This window comes from Sabethes cyaneus, chromosome 3, assembly GCF_943734655.1.
Source record: "Sabethes cyaneus chromosome 3, idSabCyanKW18_F2, whole genome shotgun sequence".
NCBI classification, from domain to species: domain Eukaryota; kingdom Metazoa; phylum Arthropoda; class Insecta; order Diptera; family Culicidae; genus Sabethes; species Sabethes cyaneus.
The window spans coordinates 233,010,455-233,024,184 of record NC_071355.1 but is presented as its reverse complement, the minus strand read 5'-3'; the positions used below and the strand labels follow the sequence as shown (position 1 = coordinate 233,024,184).

Here is a 13,730-nt window from a genome sequence, read left to right as displayed (position 1 = left end):
TTTTTGGCGGAATACAAACGAATAGCGGAGATTCCCATCACATACCTGTTGAATAGTTGGGAGACTACGGTGAGCTGGCCACGTCGCAAGGATGCCGGACAACTGTGCAGTGAAATCCGATCTCTACAAGAACCCCAACGGAAGCAAAAATAGAATCCAACAGGTAGAAGTCGATTTGCGTGTATCGAGGGGCTCAACGAATTGGCGATGTGTTGCCTAGGACCGAATACAGTGCAGAGGAATTCTGCTTGCTGCTAGAAGCAAGTAGTAAGAGCGGAAAACAGTAAGTACTTGATGCTATCTGAAGCGTGCATGAAGGAAATTAATTTTGCATTTTAGAATAATTTGTATAAACAAACCAAAGAACCGGCCATGGGCAAACTAACTTCACGTTCTTCATGCGAACGCAATAAAGCTGTAAGAAACCATTTTTTTAATGAAATATTTCTGATTATGAGTCTATTAGCAATATTAATAGGTTAATTAAAATAGAACATCAGGCTTCATGATTGGTTGTGTTAATTCGCACTAAATTGACTCAATTTCTTCTAAAGGAAAAACTAGTACTTAATCTGCGTTTTTTTCTTATTCTGAGTTCGACATATGGATGAATACTAACACAATCGTCCTTGTCATGACATTCGTGGATGTGCAGAGGCAAACTCGGCCTCATAACAGCGAATGTTGAACTAACAATCCTTCCCTTCCCCTATGATCACAAGGACGCGGCCAGTGCCGTTTCTAATCTATTTGAAGGCGTAGTTACTGAATTTGTTGCAGGGGGGAGTCCTGTATGACCGGACTGGCCCCTATGCCCGGACACTGGCGATTTCTCAAAAACAAAAAATGATAAAAATATTTGGAAAGAATGGAACAATAGTACTTTTATGGTACTATTGTCCTATTCTTTCCAAATAATTTTATCATTTTTTGTTTTTGAGAAATCGCTAGTGTCCGGACATAGAGGTCTGCCCGGCCCTATAGGACTTCCCCTTACATTGAAGATGGTAAATTATTCCAAATGGTTTTTATTTTACTTTTCAAAATGTTGTCCAAACAGGAATATTAGGCCTTCTTAATCTGATCTCACAGGTTTCAATGCTATGAAATGCAACATACATCGCTTGTAAATTATTCACTCAAAATTTTACTATAAAGTTAGCCTTTTTTACAACATTTGTCTTATAAACGTTCATTTTTCACGACCCGCACGACCAAAAAAAAATCTCACAGAGTCTTTGAGGTTCCTCACAAAGGAACCGTGTGGAGGAATTCCGCAGAAGATTCGCACAGAATGCCTTGCTTATAAAACCAGGATTCTTGTATGAGATTCCAAAATTGGAATCTCCGGAATACTTATTTAAGGCATCGCCTTTACTATGAAACACAAATCCCCTGGATTCTGAAAGCAGCAACCCTGGTGTGTTTGTAAGGCAAGCGTTTTTAAGTAACTTTGAATAGTAAAATTGGAAATAATATAGTTTTTCACATACTAAATATCTTCCATGTAAAAAAGAATTCAGCGTAAACGTACAGCACAAATCAGCAGCAGATTGTACGCGGTTTCTTACAGCTCAACATTCCACAGTTCCGTTGTTGCGGAGCGGAAATTCAAGAACGAACAGTGACACACCCTCCAAAACCAACCTCCTGTTCGTCCGCTTCGTTTAGCGACCCTGCACCATACCCTCAATGTGCACATGCAAGGCAGCAGATTGCAATTCTCGCTGCCGCTGCCGCCACCGCCGGCTGGTGGAAGGGCAAAACGACGTGACGCTTTAGCTTTACCTCGCAAAGAATGAAAAACTGTCAGATCAAGATTTCAAGATCAATTTTAGTTGCTTGAAAACAGCAACGAAAAAATAGGCTAGTGTAAATTTGAACAAAAAAAAATTATTTGGCTTTAAAATAAATTTTCACTAAAAATGTAGTTTTGTAAAATTTTTTGATGATTTATTAGGGTTTGAATTTTGCGTCATTTTAGAGTATCCCATTAGGCAACATTGCCAACTGCACCGTGCCTCCTTCAAGACGCACTGACCGCCGCTTAAGGGCCAAGTACCCTCGTGTTCAAACCTCAACAATGAATTTGATATTTTAATAATAGCTCACAAGACCATCGGCAGAACAAATTCCTATCCCTTCAGATCCGAACGGTACGCTTATTTGTTCTGTTCCTGATGGCACACACATTTCTATTGTTGGAACTGCTCACCTTTCGACGACGATGACGACGGCGCGGAGCGGAAGTGCCTGATGCTTATACGCCTGCGGATTTTTTCCCTTGCTCGGGTCTTAAGAAAGGACGCGTGTTTTGATTTCCGGTTAATTATTATTATTTCACCAGTTGGCTCGTGCCGGCAGCAGTCAGTCAGAATGATTGTGATATACCACGAAGTATGTACATGCCACCAACTCAATCTGGAGCGCAGATGCACAACCTGAAATAAATTGGTCTATTCCTTGCCAAGGTTCCTACTGGCTGTCTCTCGCTCCTTGCCAAGGTAATATAATTTGATCTTGATTTGCTGCGCTGAAGGATGAGCATCTTGTAGGTAGGCTTAGCTTACATACCGGGTGGAAGAAACTCGTTGAAATTTGAGTACATATGCGACTGCTACGTCAAAAAAGTGGTCGTTCGAGCTGTACACTTGTTAGAAGGACCCTCCATTCGGAGGTAGAATATTTGTCCCTGCGTTGACAGCGGAATGCCGAAGGACGGTCAAAGACAGGAAGCAACCTCTATGTCACAAAATAGCGGTATGCAAATCGGTAGCGATACTAATTTCCACTGTCAGGGTGTATGCACGTGTTCGCTATTATTGAAACTCGAATGACTTCGAGAAGCAGGCAAAAAATACAAAACTAGATCAACTACTTCAGGAGGTGTTCCGCACCAGGTGTAGACAGTTTTGTGACCATCTGTGACAAAATGTTTGCTTGTGAGCATTTTCCAGGTATTTTTATTCAATAAATTCGTAAAACATTTAGTTTCCTTCAACCAGGACGAGCACACTTGGTGCGATGCCAAGCAAGAAAAAAATCCCTACTCATGCAATCACAATCTGTCACCGACCAAATTAAACCACTAAATTAGAACAATTTATTAAGAAATTATACGCTTCTTATCACCGCGCAATCATCCTATTAAAATGTCACGATTTTCCACTGCGCCATCTCGGTACACAGAGCTAGGGAACAAGTCTATAATTTTCCTTCACCCCGTAGAATGCGCGGGGGGAGGGTGCGTGGGTACGCTTCAACGCCCTCGCTTGTATGAGGTATCTGCACGAAAGGGATCCTGCCTTTGACCTGGTCTCTTCGAATAAACCGATTGAAGCCGTTTCATTGCCTGAAAGTGCTTTATCGTATGATTCAATCTAATATGTAAATTATCTGCCATCGCAAAGAAGCAACGAAATAGACAACGCTTCCACATTAGATGCCAGAAATCGTCCGAGTGACGACGATGTGTAGCAGGAGCAGTTGAAGTTCTTGGTGAACTTGAGTGCTACCCTTGATACCGGCACTTACCTACATAATTATGCATCGCTGACGAGATAAGCATATCGCCGGTTACCCTTGCGTCACCACCGACCGACGATGACGTCTTTTTCCTGGTGGGACACGTTGCGCGATTCTTCGTGTGCGATAAGTTCCAAGATACGTGGGCAGCTTATAGCTTAGACAGTAGGTACCCACGGGTTAGTGGTGAAAAATTAGCCTTGATGAATAATTGAGCGCGTGATTTTCGCCGGTTTCATCGCGCGCTTGTAGCGCTGGCTGGCGCGTGGTAAAACCAAAATAGGACAATCGCGTGACTTATCTGCTCCGGTCGTATCCGTGACGAATGGCGTCGTCCTGGTGCAGGTGTAGGGACAGCCGGTGGGAACGGCACTTGGTGCGGGAACTGCAACGTAAAGCAAAAGGTTTCGATGGGCGATTAAATGAAGAATGAATAATTTTCTTCAGCCTATGCAAAAAAACGGTGGGTGGAAGTCAAGTGACTGTTGAAGGAAGCTTGTTGTTCGTTTTGTGTCTGCTCATGGCTGTAGGCATTTAAGGTTGAATATCCTTTTTTTGCAGTATTTTTAATGAATAGGGGGATTAGGGGCATAATGAGCACACGGGGCGAAATGGGCACCCCTCTTTTCTACGAAAGTACGCATTTTGTAACATCATATGGGCTGCGAAACACTGCTGTAGGTACTACATCATCAATTTATCAAAAAATTAGTGATCTCTACTTTTAAAACACGGAGTTATATTAAAAAACTTAACTAGGCTCTCAGACGCTGAAAAAATTATAATTTTGGTGCACTACCAAATAAGGTTTTACGATCATTTAAATATCTTAAACTATAAAGTGCACACTGCAACATGATGTATACATTGTATCTCAAATTTCACCATCATTGAAGTTTTGATTTTATACTATAAATAGTGTAAAAACCCATTTTTACTTTCACTACTTGACTGGGGGCGAAATGGGCACCCTTAGGTGAGGTGAAACGAGCACTACGTCGCATTAACTAACCTGTCAGTTCCTTTGTTTATCGCGTCAATGCTTGTGTACAGTGATGGTATGAATATGCCAAGAGAATCCGGAAGACATAATTGATCAAAAAAGGCCTTGCAAGTGGCCTTGACCACTCTAAGGCGAGACGGAATACTCACAAAACAAGCATTCTGCGGCAGACGTTAGCTCGGTATGTGAGGCCAAATGAAAGGGCAATCTCTGGGCAGGAGGTGGACCAAATTGATTCCTTCAAAACTGTTTCCGCTCCCGCTACTGGACAAGAGCTGGTGGTCCATATTTTGTATATGGAGTTTCAATGCTACGGTATTACTACCCGTGAAATCAGAACCCTCGTATACCAGCTAGTAGAGGGAAACGGAAAAGCATATGTCTTCAACACTAAAACACAGCTAGCTTAAGCGTCATCCGAAACTTTCCTTGTGTGCTCCAGAGGCAACCTCCGCGGATTAATTGCCTTTAAGCGGCTTGCGGTCAATAGTTTTATCGGCGTTTTGACACGTTTTATGTTTGTGTATGTATGGGTGTGTATGTGTATGTGTATATGTGTATGTATGTGTTTATGTATGTGTATATGCATGTGTGTGAGTGTGTGTGTATGTGTGTGTGATTGTTGTTCTTATATACACCCTTCAAGCATGTGTTTATAAGGGTGCTCATTATGCCCCAGGGGGTGCTCATTGTGCCCCACACACTGACCGATTTTTAGTTTTTGAAACATAAGTTTAAATTGCAATTTTCGTCATCATATCAATTATTTTTCAATTTGTTAACAGTATGCCTTTAATTATCGATAGTGAATGTATGTTTTGCAATGACGACACTTTAAAAATTCTGTCATTTTGGGTGCTTAAATCAGTCAACAAGTTAGGGTGCTCATTATGCCCCTAATCCCCCTATCTATACCTATAAAGAAGGATTTCTGTCTGTCTGTCTGTCTGTCTGTCTGTCTGTCTGTCTGTCTGTCTGTCTGTCTGTCTGTCTGTCTGTCTGTCTGTATTTTGTTCCTTATAGAATCGAAAACTACTGAACCAATCGGCGTGAAAATTTGCATGTAGAGGTTTTTGGGGCCAGGGAAGGTTTTAGTGATGGTTAGAGACCCCTCCCCCCACTAAGAGGGGGGGCTCCCATACAAATGAAACACAAATTTCTGCATAACTCGAGAACTAATCAAGCAAATAGAACCAAATTTGGCATGTGGGTGTTTTCGGTGACAAGAATTTATTCTAGGGTAATTTGAGACCCCTCCCCTCTTTATAAGGGGAATTATAACTCCTCTCCCCTTTAAGAGGGGGGGCTTCCATACAAATTTCCTCATAACTCGAGAACTAATCAAGCAAATGGAACCAAATTTGGCATGTGTGTGTTTTTGGAGACCAAAATTTTTTCTATGATGAATTGGGACCCCTCCCCACTTTAGGAGGGGGGGCTCCTATACAAGCGAAATACAAATTTCCTCATAACTCGAGAACTAATCAAGCAAATGGAACCAAATTTGGCATGTGAAGGTTTTCGAAGGCAAGAATATTTTCTATGATGAATTGGGACCCCTCCCTACTTTAGGAGGGGGGGCTCATATACAAGCGAAATACAAATTTCCTCATAACTCGAGAACTAATCAAGCAAATGGAACCAAATTTGGCATGTGAAGGTTTTCGAAGGCAAGAATATTTTCTATGATGAATTAGGCCCCTCCCCACTTTAAGAGGGGGGGCTCCTGTACAAATGAAATACAAATTTCCTCATAACTCGAGAACTAATCAAGCAAATGGAACCAAATTTGGCATGTGTGTGTTTTTGAAGACCAAAATTTTTTCTATGACGAATTGGGACCCCTCCCCACTTTAGGAGGGGGGGCTCCTATACAAACGAAATACCAATTTCCTCATAACTCGAGAACTAATCAAGCAAAGAGAACCAAATTTGGCATGTGTGTGTTTTTGGAGACCAAAATTTTTTCTATGACGAATTGGGACCCCTCCCTACTTTAGGAGGGGGGGCTCCTATACAAGCGAAATACAAATTTCCTCATAACTCGAGAACTAATCAAGCAAATAGAACCAAATTTGGCATGTGGAGGTTTTCGAAGACAAGAATATTTTTTATGATGAATTGGGACACCTCCCCACTTTAGGAGGGGGAAGCTCCTATATAAGCCAAATATAAATTTCCTCATAACTCGAGAACTAATCAAGCAAATGGAACAAACTTTGGCATGTAGGTGTTTTTGGAGGCAAGATTTTTTTCTATGATGAATTAGGACCTCTCCTCACTTTAGTAGGGGGGGCTCCTATACAAATGAAATACAAATTTCCTCATAACTCGAGAACTAATCAAGCAAATAGAACCAAATTTGGCATGTGGAGGTTTTTGGAGGCAAAAACATTTTCTATGGTGAATTAGGACCCTTCCACACTTTAACAGAGGGGGCTTCTACACCAATGAAATACAAATTTCCTCATAATTCGAGAACTAATCAAGCAAATGGAACCATATTTGGCATGTGGGTGTTTTTGGAGGCAACCATTTTTTACATGATGAATTAGGACTGCTTACCTTTTTAGGAGGGGGGCTTCCATACAAATCAAATACAAATTTCCTCATAACTCGAGAACTAATCAAGCAAATGGAACCAAATTTGACATGTGGGTGTTTTTGGAGACAATAATTTTTTCTATGGTGAATTAGGACCCCTTACCTTTTGAGGAGGGGGGGGGGGCTCCCATACAAATGAAATACAAATTTCATCATAACTCGAGGACTAATCAAGCAAATGGAACCACCAGAAACTATCAATAGTAACACTACCTTATCTCGAGAACTAATCAAGCAAATGGATATAAATTAGGTATTTGAGGGGTTTTGGAGGCAAGAATTTTTTTATGACCCCTCGCCTCTTTAGAAAAGGGGACTCCCAAACAAATGAAATACAAATTTCCTCTTAACTCGAGAACTAATCGATCTCGAGAAATTTGTGACGCTTCCATAAAACATTAGTCAAAAACGATAACATCAAAATCTACTTATTAACTACCTACCAACCTGTCATCTACCTATTATACTGTTAATAAAAAATTACCTCCACATAGGTTACCTGATCTTAAGTATATACCACCTATATAAAGTGCTACTCTTCAGTGGTTTAGTTTAGTTCAAATACAGGCACTGTCTTATGCTTATAATAAACTATCCGGTAAACCATGCCTCCTAAAAAACGAACAGCGATTGGTAGGTCTACACCTAAAGCTAAAGAGATGAAATTAGCACGGGCCTCAGACATGATTGAGGACAGGGATGGAAGATTGGCGTCCAATCGAGAGCGTCACACTACAGCACGTTCTGGTGAATCCAGCGAGAATCGCGAAGCAAGGCTACATGCCGACCGAGAGCGCCACGCAGAGGCGCGTTCCTCTGAGCCCAGTGAACACCGAACAAAAAGACAACAATCCGACCGAGAGCGTCACACTACAGCACGTTCTGCTGAATCCAGCGAGAATCGCGAAGCAAGGCTACATGCCGACCGAGAGCGCCACGCAGAGGCGCGTTCCTCTGAGCCCAGTGAACACCGAATAACAAGACAACAATCCGACCGAGAGCGTCACACTACATCACGTTCTGCTGAATCCAGCGAGAATCGAGAAGCAAGACTTCATGCCGACCGAGAGCACCACGCAGAGGCGCGTTCCTCTGAGCCCAGTGAACACCGAACAACAAGACAACAATCCGACCGAGAGCGTCACACCACAGCACGTTCTGCTGAATCCAGCGAGAATCGAGAAGCAAGACTTCATGCCGACCGAGAGCACCACGCAGTGGCGCGTTCCTCTGAGCCCAGTGAACACCGAATAACAAGACAACAATCCGACCGAGAGCGTCACACTACATCACGTTCTGCTGAATCCAGCGAGAATCGAGAAGCAAGACTTCATGCCGACCGAGAGCACCACGCAGAGGCGCGTTCCTCTGAGCCCAGTGAACACCGAACAACAAGACAACAATCCGACCGAGAGCGTCACACTACAGCACGTTCTGCTGAATCCAGTGAGAATCGAGAAGCAAGACTTCATGCCGACCGAGAGCACCATGCAGAGGCGCGTTCCTCTGAGCCCAGTGAACACCGAACAGTAAGGAGGGGAGCCGACCGAGAGTGCCATGCTAGAAGAACTCCGCACGCTGACTTGAAGCATGTAGCATTCCGTTACGATCCAGAAAGTGATTACCATCTTCATCCAAATGTGGCTATTGGGAATATGGATAAATTGTGTCTGTACTGCAATGCCCTCAAATTTGCGAATGAGTCACCTGGAATGTGTTGCGTAGGTGGCAAAGTGAAATTACCGGAGTTGTCTCCACCCCCCGATCCGCTATCATCGTTAGTATCAGGCACTACAACAAAATCGAAACTTTTCTTACAAAACATTCGCAAGTACAATTCCTGTTTCCAAATGACCTCCTTCGGGGCAGACAAAATTGAGCGCGGAAATTTCATGCCAACGTTCAAAATACAAGGTCAAATTTACCACCAGGCAGGATCACTATTACCAATGCCGGATACAGAGCACAAGTTTCTTCAAATTTATTTCATGGGAAACATGGAGAACCAAACAAACCTACGATGTCGTTACATTACAACTACGGATAGAGAAATCGTTGCCGAACTAGGAATTTTTTTCCAAAGCCATAATGAATTGGTAAAGCTGTTCAAAACTGCTCTCGATCAGATGCCAACAGATGATTATGTTGTTGTGATTAGAGCCGACAAAACACCAGTTGGACAACATGAACGACAATACAACGCACCAACAATCGACGAAGTTGCGATCGTCGTAGTTGGGGAGGGATTTGAGAAGCGCGATATCGTCTTACACCGTAGAAGAGGAGACATACAGTTCATCTCGGAGACTCATCGATGTTACGACGGATTACAATATCCAATCCTGTTCTGGCAGGGTGAAGATGGTTACCACTTCAACATTAAAATGGTAAATCCAACTACTGGCCAGGAAACAAACAAAAAAGTCAGCGCCATGAATTATTACGCGTATCGACTGATGATTCGCCAAAATACTGATAACCACCTGTTGAAATGCCGTGCACTGTTACATCAGTACGTTGTTGATATGTACGCAAAAATTGAATCTGAAAGGCTTCTCTACATCAGACTTAACCAAAGCAAGCTGCGCTCGGAAGAATATATTCATTTACGTGATGCGATCAACAATGATTCTAATATCGACCCCAATCAGTTGGGAAAGGCGTTCATACTACCAGCAACTTTCACCGGAAGTCCACGGCATATGCATGAGTACGCGCAGGATGCCATGACATATGTCCGTGCATATGGTCGACCTGATTTATTTGTCACCTTCACTTGCAATCCAAGTTGGATCGAGATAAAAGGACTTTTAATCGCCGGTCAGTCACCAAGAGATCGTCACGACATCACTGCGCGTGTATTCAGACAGAAGCTCAAAATGCTCATGAACTACATCGTTAAACATCACGTGTTCGGAGAAACACGTTGCTGGATGTATTCTGTTGAGTGGCAGAAAAGAGGATTGCCACACGCGCACATCTTGATCTGGCTTATGGATAAAATTACACCAGATCAAATCGATCAAGTTATCTCAGCAGAAATTCCAGACAGAGAGCTTGACCCAGACCTGTTTGATGTTGTTATTAATAACATGGTTCATGGTCCGTGTGGTACACTGAACATGAATTCACCATGTATGGCAGACGGAAGATGCACAAAAAGATTCCCGAAACCCTTCGTTGTGGAAACAATCAGTGGCAATGACGGTTATCCATTGTATCGTCGTCGATCACCGGAAGATGGTGGCCGATCTGCCACAGTCAAGGACAGAATTGACATTGATAATCGTTGGATCGTGCCTTACTCACCGTTGCTTTCAAAAACGTTCAGAGCTCATATTAATGTTGAATTCTGCAATTCGGTGAAATCCATAAAATACATCACGAAATACGTAAACAAGGGGAGCGATATGGCTGTATTTGAGGTGAGGAATCCATCTGGACCTTCTGACGAAATCGAGCAATACCAGCTGGGACGCTACATCAGCAGCAATGAAGCGGTATGGCGCATTTTATCTTTCCCGATCCATGAACGACATCCTACGGTTACCCACTTAGCTGTGCACTTGGAGAATGGGCAACGTGTGTATTTTACTGCAAATACTGCCCGAGAACGAGCGTTATCCCCACCTCCAACAACATTGACTGCCTTCTTCTTATTATGTCAGGAAGATACTTTTGCGAAAACACTGCTTTACTCGGAGGTGCCAAGATATTACACGTGGAATGCGTCAATGAAAAAGTTCCAGCGTCGCAAGCAAGGCAAAGCAGTAGACGGGCATTCAAATTTATATGCAACCGATGCACTAGGTCGTGTGTATACTGTGCACCCCGGAAACTCGGAATGTTTTTATCTACGGCTGTTATTAATAAACGTCCGAGGACCGACAAGCTTCAACGATTTAAAAACAGTAAACGGCCAAATATGTGCGACTTTTCGCGAAGCATGTCAAAAATTGAATCTGCTAGAAAACGATGCTCATTGGGACATTGCACTCTCTGACGCCGCAAATACAGCTCGACCGCAGCAAATTCGTACGTTGTTCGCGATCATATTGACGACCTGCTCTCCGTCCAATCCTGAGGAGCTCTGGGAAAATCACAAAGACGCCATGAGTGATGACATCTTGCATCGTGTAAGATCAGCAAATCAAAATCAAGAGATTCCATTTGACCAAAACATCTACAACGAGGCATTGATTGCGATTGAGGATGCATGTTTGAATATCGCTAACAAATTACTGCCTCAGGTCGGTATGCCAGCACCGGATCGAGATTCAAATAACATTCTCGATCGTGATCTGAGGCAGGAAACAGTTTATGATACGGAGGAGTTGGCATCATTTGTTGAGACAAATATTCGTAACTTGAACGCAGAGCAGCGCGCTGTATATGACACTATAATGAGTGCAATTTCGGAGCGGAGTGGAGGTTTCTATTTTCTCGATGCGCCCGGTGGTACCGGCAAGACTTTCTTGATTTCACTGATTCTGGCAACGTTGCGAGCAGAACACAAAATTGCGCTTGCGATCGCCTCGACTGGCATTGCTGCAACTCTACTCGCTGGAGGCAGAACTGCACATTCTGCATTAAAACTACCGCTCAATCTGCAGATCAACGAAGCACCAACTTGCAACATAAGTAAAAGCTCGGGTATGGGAAACATACTACGTACATGCAAGATCATCATATGGGACGAATGTACCATGACACACAGAAAAGCTCTAGAAGCGCTGAATAGGACTCTTAAAGACTTCCGAGGGAACAACGAGCTTTTCGGTGGCGCTCTAATTTTGTTGTCTGGCGATTTCCGTCAAACTTTGCCAGTGATCCCACGAGCAACGCCTGCGGATGAGTTGCACGCCTGCTTGAAGTCTTCAGTGCTATGGCCGTATGTTCAGAAACTAAGCTTGAGAACCAATATGCGAGTACAGTTAATGAATGATGCTTCTGCTGGAAAATTTGCGAAACAACTTCTAGACATCGGAAATGGAAAAATGCCCATCGACGAAACAACCAAATGTATTACATTTCCGACGGATTTCTGTGAAATTGTAGCCACAAAAGACCAGCTTATATCGAAGGTGTTTCCAAATATCGCGCATAACCACAAAAATCACCAGTGGCTGAGCGTACGAGCTATCCTGGCACCAAAAAACCAGGATGTTAACATAATCAATTACGGTATTCAGGATGTGTTAGAAGGAAGTGAAAGAATCTATAAATCAATAGATACAGTAACGAATACGGAGGAAGTTGTGAACTATCCGACAGAATTCCTCCACTCACTTGATTTGCCCGGTTTACCGCCACATGTTCTGAAATTGAAAGTTGGCGTTCCAATCATACTTTTACGGAACATAAATCCCCCGCGGCTTTGCAACGGCACTCGGCTCGCTGTGAAAAGGATGATGGATAACATCATTGAGGCAACCATTTTAAATGGCAACTACAAAGGAGAGGATGTTCTACTACCACGCATTCCAATGATCCCAACAGACCTGCCATTTGATTTTAAGCGGCTGCAGTTTCCGATACGACTGGCCTTTGCCATGACGATAAACAAGGCTCAGGGGCAGTCACTTGAAGTTTGCGGATTGGATCTCGAACGACCATGTTTTTCCCATGGACAACTCTATGTCGCTTGCTCCCGCGTAGGAAATCCGAAGAACTTATTTGTTTATGCGCCAGATGGAAAAACAAGAAATATAACATATCCCACTGCCCTACAGTGAATAAAGACTGCAAAAAATCAAAAGTATGAGGAAAGTAAACATAACAAAAATATTTTTTTGCGGCGAATCCAGTGACCACCGAGTAGAAGAGAAACCGACCGATTTCTTTACGCAGAAGCGCATTCCGCTGAGTACACTGAGCGTCAAGAAAGATGACCAAGCATCGACCAAGAGAAACACGCAGAGACACATTTGCCCGCACGTTAGTAACAACATTTTGTATTTTTACCTTTGTTTTAGATGAATATTTGAAAAGTTATTACAAAAAAGTTTTTGTAATGAATATTTGAAATTGGAATTACTTATACAAACTTATACAAACAAAAATAAAAATAGAAGAAAATCTATCTATACCTATAAAAATGGATTTCTGTCTTTCTGTCCGTGTGTTCCTTATAGAATCGAAAATTACTGAACCGATCAGCGTGAAAATTTGTTCTTATGATGGTTAGAGACCCCTCCCCCTAAGAGTGGGGGGGGGGGGGGGCTCGCATACAAATGCAACACAAATTTCTGCATAAGTCGAGAATTAATCAAACATGGTTCCATTTATCCATTTCCTCTCTCTAGGAGGAGGGCTCCCATACAAATGAAATACAAATTTCCTTATAACTCGAGAACCAATTTAGCAAATGGAACCAAATTTGGCATGTTTGGGAGTTTTTTTTAGGTCGTAGGGGGATAAGGACTCTTATACAAATAAAGCCAAAATTTTTTGGGGGACAGAAATCACCTCTGTCTAGATTTATTTGTTTTCCTAGGTCTACTGACATCTAATACTTTCCTTCAGTTGGGTTCGAACGAGCGACAGCGAGAGAAGAGAGGACTACCCCTGCGAAATGGTACTTTCCACGAAAAGGTTT

General features: G+C 42.7%; 1 protein-coding gene across 1 annotated transcript; it reads left to right on the top strand.

Moving 5' to 3' along the window:
- Positions 1–8,787: 8,787 nt before the first annotated feature.
- Positions 8,788–12,867, top strand: LOC128740876 (uncharacterized). Its single transcript, XM_053836449.1, has one exon. The coding sequence runs from the start codon at positions 8,788–8,790 to the stop codon at positions 12,865–12,867; it is 4,080 nt and encodes a 1,359-aa protein (XP_053692424.1).
- The last annotated feature ends 863 nt before the right edge of the window (positions 12,868–13,730 follow it).

What these genes read in the sequence shown, in the direction of transcription:
- LOC128740876 (XM_053836449.1), top strand. Translation starts at nt 8,788, where the DNA reads ATGGATAAATTGTGTCTGTACTGCAATGCCCTCAAATTTGCGAATGAG.